The 10,349-nt window shown below is 41.5% G+C and overlaps 1 protein-coding gene across 1 annotated transcript; it reads left to right on the top strand.

The window, feature by feature from the left end:
• Window positions 1-4,038: 4,038 nt before the first annotated feature.
• LOC134177535 (multidrug resistance-associated protein 1-like) lies at window positions 4,039-8,939 on the top strand. Its single transcript, XM_062644320.1, has 2 exons — window positions 4,039-4,269; window positions 8,600-8,939. Exons 1-2 carry the CDS (start codon window positions 4,049-4,051, stop codon window positions 8,805-8,807), a joined length of 429 nt encoding a protein of 142 aa, XP_062500304.1. The 5' UTR covers window positions 4,039-4,048; the 3' UTR covers window positions 8,808-8,939.
• Window positions 8,940-10,349: the final 1,410 nt, after the last annotated feature.

Below are 10,349 nucleotides of genomic sequence, written 5' to 3'. Positions count from 1 at the left end.
CCAAGTGTTTTAACTTTGTTTACTGCACTGAATAGCCAAGTAAGAATGTAAGAAACGTAAAGCAAACTTGCAGCTTATTGAGGATAATGAGCATGAACCATTTCGGAAATGTCATCTTGACCTCTCTTCCATCTCTAAGAAGATCAGGTCACCGTCTTCAGCGCCATTTTCAAAACTTGTGGGGTCTGGTACAATGTCATCTTCATAAGGACATTTGTAAGTCTCACAAATATTATGAAGTCCACAGCAAACAGTGCCTACAACTCTTGCAAATACAGGGTCATTTAGCTTGCTCTGTGCAGTTACTCTCCAGCGTCCCTTTAATGACCAGATGCTTGTTCTACCACTGTCCTAGTACGAATGACAGAGTAGTTATAGCTTACATGGTGAGGTCTCATTGGATCTTCATCAAAGCACTTCATTACTGTTGGGGACAAAGAAAAGGCAGAATCAGCAACTAGAAAGTGTCTAATTTTCTGTCTGTTGATAATTTTTTGATCCCTTACATGAAGCCAGTCCCCAGTATCAATATTTAATTCAAGCTACGTGATTATAGGTGAAAGAATCATCTAGAGACCTTGCTCTTTTAGAATTGACTGATGTGAACATACCTCTTGCATCTACACATGCCAAAATAATGATGGAATGAAAATGCTTGTAGCAATATGAATCTCCAAACTTGATAGGCTTTTCTATGCGCATGAACGTACCATCCAGAGCACCAACACACTGAAGAAGATGACATAGAGCTTCAAAATCACACAGCACTTGGTCAAGTTCCGAACCTGTAGGGAACAGAATTGCTGAAGGAACCATGTGTCTACGCAGGACGTGGATGCCATTACGAACAATAGCTACAGCCGTAGACTTCCCAATACAGAAAAGACCAGCAACGGATATGAAAGAAACAGAGTGAGCAAGCCAGAACAAAAGAATAGCCATACGTTTCTCAACTAGAATAGCTGCATGCATTGGAGTATCTTTTTCTTTGAAGATAGTTGCCATACAACCCACAAACTGTGAAAAAAACGCTCTTTGGCATTCTGAAGTAGGCAACATATTGACTGTCTTTCAGTTGGGGTACATCCTACCAACTTCCTGCCAAGATCCGCACACGTCCAACTCTCAAAATAGAGCTCTTCGTGGAGCACACCAAGGTCTACGTTTTAACCTAAGCTTCAGTATTTACTCAACAACACAGGACAATATGTAAATGCTGTGTTGATTTCAGGTGCCATAACAGGCATACAGCAGTGACACTTTACCTTCTGGGCAAAAATTGGCTTTTGCGAAAACTACCAAGGTTATTGTCAGCAACAAAGACAGCCTGGTCACTCTGAAGCACTAATAAGACTGCGAACAGGAGAGCTTTTATTTGCCGGTGTGACGCCATTGTGACGCCATTGTGAAATCTACTCGAACAAATATGCTAGATGTGACCGCACATTGACATTAGTATTAGCATATGGAAATGGAAATATAAATGTAAAGCTAATGTCAATGTAGTGTGACCACGGCCTAAATGTTTACTGAAGGTCCCCACAACTTTGCATGTGTCTAGGAGCCCCCAAGAGGTGTTGTTAGAGTCAATGTCTACTGTTGGCTCGCGCACGAGAGGTGTAGGGAAGGCGAGTGACCCTGCCGTGAGCTGGGTGTCATAATGTAGTACATTCGTTGAGTATGTGACTCGTGTTGTGAGTACAGTTTTGTACTTCATCAATGCTTATGAAAGTTTGCTGCTTACGAAATGGCAAATTTGAACACTTAATGGAAGTTTTCTGCTTACGAAATTTTGTTGATTTACACTATTGCTTTTATTGATTTCAAGCTCCATTTGTAGATAGGCCTCTGTAAGGTCTATTGCCCTGAAACGTTTTCCCCAGCTCAGTTGCACAAAAATGTCCTTGATTCTGGGAAGGGGTATGCATCGACATTGAGCAGAGGGTTAACGGTGACCTTAATTAAAGTCACCACACACTCGAACTGTGTTGTCTTTCTTCATTGGTGTGACAATGGGGTAGCCCAGTTGCTGTGGCAGATTAATTTTACAACTCCTTTCTTTTCCAGAATACCCATCTGTTGCTCTACAGCGAGTCGGCGTGCCAGTGGTACCGGTCGCGTCTTCCAAAGTCACTGGCGGTAGTCCAGTCTCAAGGTGATGTTGGCTTGAATTCCTTGATCCTACCTAATCCTGGTGCAAACACAGTAGACTGTTGCTCCAGAACGTCACTCAAGCTATGCTTAGTCTCCATGTGAAACAAGGGCCACTGCAGCTTAATGTTCCGGATTCATTCCCGTCCAAACAAAGAGAGTCCCTTGCCTGCAAGGACGTAGAGGGTAATTTTGGCTGTTGATCTTGATACCCTACCTGGCAGTGCAGACTCCCTTGGGCTGTACTGGCTCTCCGGTATACGAATGATGGATGTGAGCTCCAGTCTGACTTGTGCCTTGAGGTGCTTGTCAAACATTGTTTGCTGATAATTTATACAGCTGCCCTGTGTCCAGTTCCATAGTCATTGTGCTGTCTTCTACGGTGACAGGTACCTTGATGACTCAATTGCCTTTCAGCTGGTGCAGCGTGTAAAAAGGAAAGGTGGTGGATTCTGCAGTGTCGTCTGATTTGTCCAATTGGCTTTTCTGGGAGTCTACTCATACAGCGTTCACCAGCTTTCCTTCCCGGTTCTTGGTGATGTGGCTTCGGGATGGATGTCCTACCTTGTGGCATGTGGGGCACGTGGCTGCCTTGAAAAGACATTTCTGAGGTAGGTGGTTACTCACACATCGGTACGCTTCCGCTTGAGAACTACTGGACAGACTTGAGCATTGTTTAGTGGGCATAATTCGGTGACAGTTGTCGCTGTGTTTTCTTCCCCTCGTAGAGTATCAATGTCTTTGGAAGCCTGCTCAATGACTGTACACTTCTGAATAGCTTTGTCAAAGGTGAAGTCCGCCAATTTTTCAGTCAGTAGCAAGTGGAGAATTTGGTCATCTCAAATGCCTGCAATGAAACGATCGCTAAGTTCATTCCTCATCTCATCAGAAAACTTGTATTTATTAGCCAGATGCTTTAGAGATTTGACATAATTGGCTAAAGATTCTTGCTGTTGTGGGACTCTGTTATCAAATTTGTATCGACTGACAAGTGCTGGGCGTTCTGACTTGGCATGATTTTTCATTACACTTACCACTCATTCGTAAGTCACTTGGATATCACTTAGCTTGGACATCGCCACCAAATCTTTGATAATCTGATACGTTTCTGTGGATATGTTGGCCATGAAAATAGCCTTCTTACGCTGCGTATCCGTTATTCCATTTCCCTTAAAGGAAAACTCTAATTGTTTGACGTAATTTTTTCAGCCAGCATTTGTTACATACTTAGATAACTTGCTTACCATCATCAGGGGCATAGACGACTGCGTTTCATGTGATTCAGCCGTGATTGCCTTGTGATCAGCTCGTGGATGCGGCTCTGTTTCTTTGGCCATGTGGACCTGAAATGCTTTGCCTCAGTTCTCATTACGTCCTGATGCACTTGTTTTGCTAGCATCTTTTTTGAGGGTGCTAACTGACAAAAGTGTGTACCAGACTTACCCTGGCACGTACCAAGCACTTTATATCTTGCACACGTTTCCTCTGGAACCGGTAGTCGATCAGATTTTTATTGCCAGTTCTCAGATAACGTACCCGGACTGGAACTCAACAGATCTATTTATCCGCCAAAACACAACCCAGAACACGCATGTGCCACTCTCACGTTTACTCTATCTAATGCGCATGCTTACTGCATAACAGCTGCCATCTTGTTGAAACAAATGCTACTTGGAATGTATTTTCATCAAGATTATGTTTTTAGTTGGCTAATTTTGGGCGTAGTTTTATGAAACGGCGTTTGCATGTAAGCAATGGGTATATAGGAATGTATGTGCTGATTGGGAAAGCCATTGCACTTCCATGCTAGTGATTCCTTTTGTGTCAACTTAAAAGTAAAAAAATTAAAATGAAGATTTGTAATAGTTTTTGTGTTTTTAGCAGAAAGAATGCAGTAATGGCTCAGTTTCATCGTAAGTATACATCTTTGAATGTGAGTGCAACTTCATCTGAAGAATCTGTTGAGGAAAGAAGCATTGCACCATTGCATGAAAGGAAGATGGCCAAACCATCACTGACTAAAGCATTGTTTAAGGCATTTGGCAAAGTGTTGTTTGTTGCTGGATTTTTCAAGTTTTGTCAAGATGTTCTCTCTTTTGTCAGTCCTCAGCTTCTAAAGTGAGATGTGTCACATTAGGTGTAATTCATATTTGCTGTGGATGGAATAGGTATTTATTGCAATATGTTGTAGTTGGCGTATGTTAAAGCGACACTGTTAAGATTTGTGCGCATGCTTGTGCGCTCTAGGCATGTCACACTTCACGGAAACCTACATTGGGACTCCTAGGACAGCGTAATGGCATTTCGTGAATAGAACACGTACTAGAATGGTCTTCATAACACTTGCCGTGCACTTGCAATGACGTCCTGCCCCTTGACGTGCACCTTCGTGCCTTCTCTTCTGAGATATCGATGTTATTGGTGACAACTTCCGGGATTCTTGTCCATCACGTGTGGCTTGTAAAGGCCCTTTTTTGCTATAGAAAGGAACCGTTCGAAGTCGAAAAAACAAATGCTATACTTGCTCTATATTTGCAAAACTTCTACGACGTATCAAATCGATGCACAAATGACCTAGTCAAGTACGACAATATCGGCAATCAGGCACTCAAAGCACGACAAAAGTCAATGTATTGCCAAAATGTGGCAGATAACACAATATAACTATGGGTGAAATCGCACTTGCCAACGATTCCTCGTTTTGGAGAACTTGAAAATTTCTATCTAAATTCAAGTTTACGGGCCGTTCAGACGCTAGGTATCCAAGGCTAAAATCTTGACAGTGTCGCTGATGGCTAAGAGGGAAAGTTTTAAGCTGTCTCTGTTTTGAAGTAACCTGTCATTAGTTTAGTTAATTTCAATATGCAGCTGAGTTATCTGGTGCTTGATATCCATTGTCTTCATCTATGTAATGGTGGCTAGCCAAATTTTATTGTTGAATACGAGTCATTAATTAAAGTAGAACTCTCCAAGAGTACAAGAGACATTTTAATGATAGTACTAACTGCTCTGATTAACCCTAGGTGCACATGTGCTAGGGTTACAGAAGTGCCTCTGTGGACCAACGGACAACTGGAATACAGCGCATGCACTCATTGTTATTGCTAGTGTTATTACCATGCCAGTTGATGTGTGATGATGTCTTTGTACGCTTTTAAGAGGTATCGAATAGCTATTCGATGTTGACAATCCTACGTGCCAGTCAATGTGTCTCGCCCCCTTTTCATTCTGTTAGTAGTTTTAACAAGCCTCTTTCTGGACAGGGAAATTGACCTTCCAACTTAGGGAGGTGTCACCTGGAACACTGATGACATATGACTAGCTTACTTTCTCATGGTTGTTGTCATACGTTATTGTCTTTGGTTCTAACAACAAGAACAAAGTTTGCAAATGTGATGTGTCCTTGTATGTCACTTTGTCTTATGAACTAATATCTACTGAAACAGCAGCTGATTGAGCATTGATTACATAATCCTTCCATCCAGCAGTCCAAGTCTAGCAAATGCACACATATCTGTTGCTTGTCTCTAAAGCCTAGTTCACAATATTGAAGCCGACGTCGACGTCAACGCCAAAGGTCGTCATCAACTCGGCGTTGTGACGCCGACGTTAGCGTCATCCTGTTCACAATATCTTGATGTCACTAGGTTGCGTGCGTCAAGGTTGGTCTCGAGTCTCGAGTCAGATCGCGCACACGTGTCTAATCATGGACAACGATTCCATTTATGATCTTCTCTTGCTGCTTCTCTTGCGGCGTCAATCAACGTTCTTCCATTCTAGATCCTGGATGCTTACAGCTCTGCTGATTCGCTAAAAATGCCCACGTGGTTACATTTGACGCTGACCACTTCCGGTTTTTGACGCTGGAATAGAACTTTACTCTATTCCAGTGTCATGATGCCGCGCTGACACCGTGCCACTTTGTCGTTGTTCACAATTTGACATCCAGGTGGACATCACTACACCGAGTTGACGTCGACGTCGGTGTCAATATTATGAACCAGGCTTAAGTCTGAATAAAGTTCAGTAGAGTTTTCCAAACTTAGAAATATCTTCAGCATTGTCACATTGAGATTCAAAACTGTGTGGAGAAGAGCCATGACATTACAGATGATACATGTGCAAAAAGTACTGTATTTCCACACATTTAGCTGCATGCTGGTTTAGGCTGGGGTCTACCATACTGTATACCAGCATGCCGAAGAAAGTGAGGTAATATGATCAATCTTATCGAAGACTGTACTCAGGTATGCTGCAGCTGTTCTCTATTGGGCAATAAAATACATAAACTGCTGGGACACTCCCCATTCCCAAGCAGCTCTGGCCTTGTTTCCACCTGACTGATCATACATGTACTGGTACTTACATATTACCAAGAGCTTCTCGATGGTGTAGGACTTCCTGGCTAGCCGTGAACTTGCTCTACAGTCTCTGTCATGTTGTTTTTGTGTGTTTTCAGTAGAAGTCCGATTTTCCACAAACGCAATGTCAACGTCTCCATTCTAATTGACCTACGGCACGTGTGTAGTTATGTCCTCTCTCTTTTCCCGCCCTATACCAGAATGCGGTATAGTCACCAGACTTGGACAAGGCACTTCCTGGTAAACCTCACTTTTGCTGCATGCAAGTAGTGTGCGGAAATACAGTATGATATTTATACATGTATCATCATTGCTCCCGATGACACACCTTCAAGTTGGAAGCTCTGTCCAGAAATGGCTATATTGAGTTAACAAAGAAATGTGCTAGAATCAGGGCAGTTACTACTGAAATTTACTATCAGAATGCTACTTGTATTTTATTGGCATTTCCTTTATTATTGTCTTTATGGTTTCAAGTAATGCTGTCTTGAACTCAGAACTTTCATTAACAGGATGCAAGTGTATTTAATTAAAGGAACACTCCGGAGAACTGCGCAGCTTTAGTGCGCAGCGTAGTGCACAGCGTAGTGCACAGCCAAAATAGCGAGGTCCAGTGATTGAGGGAGTTCGCGGAAAATGTTTCTGCGTACAGATGAGTGCTTTGTAAACTGTTAGAACACAATCGATGACAGCGTCCACTGCCTTTAACGCCAAAGAATCTCACAAAACGCCAATTTTCTCGAATGTTGCTGGATGGAAATAGATCGCACGAAAAGGTCAGTCTGTAGACAGTCTGAAAGTAGCACAGCAGTTTTTAGTAAGGCTCATGTGATCTGATGGCTTGCAAAAATAATGCTTCATTTGGAGAAAAATTTCTTGAAACGGCCCGTGTCAGTTTTAAGTTTTTAAACGTTTTTATCGTACACCTGTGGGGTGTGCTTTGAGATAGCGCCCGGATATCCAACTGGGTTAGTATGGATTTCCCATTAGCGAGCAAAGGCGGAGCCAGCAGCTAGCACATATCTTTGGAATGCTCCTTTAAGATAAGAGTACAAATGCAGTTCAGATTAGATCTACCGTAATTGCAGCTATTGGGCTAATTTTGCTTGTGCTAAATGCTTAGTGAATTGGTTACTGGAATATCAGTGGTAGGCATTTTATATTGGTTTTCTGTTTATTTTTAATTTTATGTATGCAGTAAATGTTGATGGGGCACTAGTATGATTTATTCAGGTGAGTCAAATAGCTAAAGACAAACAAGGCCACATTAAAAATTTGTCAGAGTGGCATTTTTCTCAGAAAATGTGACAGGCGGGCAAGTGGCTTGTTTTATTCAACTGTTTTTTTCAAAATGGTAGAAGGAACCATGCAACAGTTGTAAACCGTTACTGTGGCATGTGGACATACGTATGGATACAAACATACTATGCCACGTTATGACTGTTTATCATTGGAAGTTACCTCTAATAGTTCTTCCCACCTTGGGGCAGTGCATACACAGCAGCATCCTAAACTATTTGAAAACACAACGCACATCAACATCAGTCATTGCGATGTCTTGTTTCTTCTGCCCCTACTGTCCTTATGTCAAGTATGTGACTATGGCTAGTTCCGCATACAACCAGAATATTACCAAGTGTGGGTTTAGAAGGCAAATGCTGCTCTTGTTCATTTGCACAACACACTAGGCCCTCTGATGCAGACACACTCACTGCCACCTAGTCAGTGGCTACTGCCATCTCTAACTATTGTTGCACTGGGCCTGGGCAAGAAAAAGTTTTAGGCAGGCATAAAACCCAATCTGACTTTATTATTGTGGCCTAATGTAATCACAATAGTGAGAATTCTACATAATAGTGTTCTGTTTTGGTGTTAAAGTTGCTATTACTTACATGCCTGTTTTGTACATGTGTTGAAAAATACACATTTTTCTAGCCATAATAATACTGTGTACATGCATTTGATCTTAAAAGAAAGATACGTATTATTCACACTGAAAAACTTATTGTGCATGCTATCTCTTTCTTTGGAGGTAAAGCAGAAGATTTCTTTTGTACCTTTATTTGAATTCTTGTTGAATTGTTTAGGCTCATGATTCACTTTACTTCTGACAAGACGATTCCTGTGTGGAGAGGTTACGTTTATGCTGTGTTGTTATTTATTGTTGCGGAGCTGCAGTCAGTATTGTTACATCAGTACTTTATTCGTCAAAACAAACTGGGCATGCGTCTTAGAACATCTATCATTAGTGCTGTCTTTAGAAAGGTAACAACTCTGTCATATTGTTGTATGTAGTTTTTTTTGTAAATAAAGAACTGATGGATGATTTGGTTGTTTATATTATCATGTACTATAAAATGACCAAATTAGCACTTGCTGATATTGTTATTGTTATGTTTTTTTGTGTACTTAGTAATATTGAATTGTTGCCAGACTAATCAGAAAAACCTTTACATACAGCAGAAAGTTGCTTAGAAACAAGCTAGAGTCAAATAACAAATTCAGCTGTACATGATATTTGCTTAAAACATATCAATTCTGTTCATGCTATGCCTTTCAGTCGACTCTTGGCAGCAGCCAAGAGAAGACTTCTGGTGATGTTGTTAACGTTTGTTTCTTCTTCTGCACCCCCTGAGGCACATGATGGCCGATCGAATAAGAGCAAGACTCAGTCGGCATCTGATCCAACACATTGTTACACTGTATGCCATGTCATGCTTCTCAGAGATCAGTGATGACAGTCTCTTCAGGAATGTTGAAGTTAGTTTTTGCTGGTATTACCAGTGCATGAGAATATCACGGGTGTGAAAGATGCATGCTCAACTCTATTAATTAGTATGTGCTTTGTATTTTTGTTTCTTCTCCCGTTCTTGTTTTTTGAGACAAGATGATATTGAAGATGTTCTGTATGATGGAGAATGAGCATTAAAGACTCTGGCATCTAGGGAAGTCTTTTGAAATCGACCACCCCAACACCACACATTGAGATATCTGGTCTAGCTTCATCATCAGATGTGTTGGTTCGCTGAGGTAGTACTCCAGTCAAGTGCTGTAAGGTTGGTTCTTTTTGCTCGTCATGACAGACATCATCCAACATGATGATAGTATCTCTTATCTCATTATGTCTCATTGGCTGAAATCCACCAGTAGGGCAAGATAATGAGTGTTTAACAGAAAAGTGGTTTCCGCATGCACACAAATCAGGCAACGATGCTGGTTGCCAACCATAGTGCGGACACATGGCATCATTCATATTTTGCGAGAGAAAAAGCCATGTTCTTCTATGTTCTTCTATGGGTAGGACTGTTAACCATGTTGAAGCTCCTTTTCTTTTGCAGGATCAACTGTACGCTTGAGATCGCCATTAAGATTTCCAATGATGTCCTCGGCAGTGGCATCCATAGCATGATGTTTCTCACGTTTCAGCACAGCTTTAATGATATCTGCTGCTTCAATATCTCATCATTTATATGCATTTGTTGTTGAAGTATGAGCTTGATGAGGGGCTCCGATACTTTCACAGAAGATGCAAATTCCTTTGCCAAAGAAGTGGGATGGATGATATCTAGACCCCATGGCAACAAGGTAGTGCAAACACTTTTCTCATCATTTGTCCAAGTGTTAAGTGCCCAGTTAGTGCTGAAATTAACTTGGAGTCGACTGCCTTTTCCAAAGGTTTCAGGAATGGCTTCAGGTTGTCATTGATCGTGGTTGTGAATGTCCACTTGCTGATCACCCCATGAATGAAAGCTGAGTATGCGGCATGTGGCTGTGTCCTGCCAATAGCAGATAGATTCTCAATTTCTCTTCCCTACTTTCAACTTTCTTCTGGGAGAA

This window comes from Corticium candelabrum, chromosome 3 (genome assembly GCF_963422355.1).
Source record: "Corticium candelabrum chromosome 3, ooCorCand1.1, whole genome shotgun sequence".
NCBI lineage: Eukaryota > Metazoa > Porifera > Homoscleromorpha > Homosclerophorida > Plakinidae > Corticium > Corticium candelabrum.
Note: the sequence above shows the minus strand (reverse complement) of the source record. Positions and strands in the feature narration are given on the sequence as shown.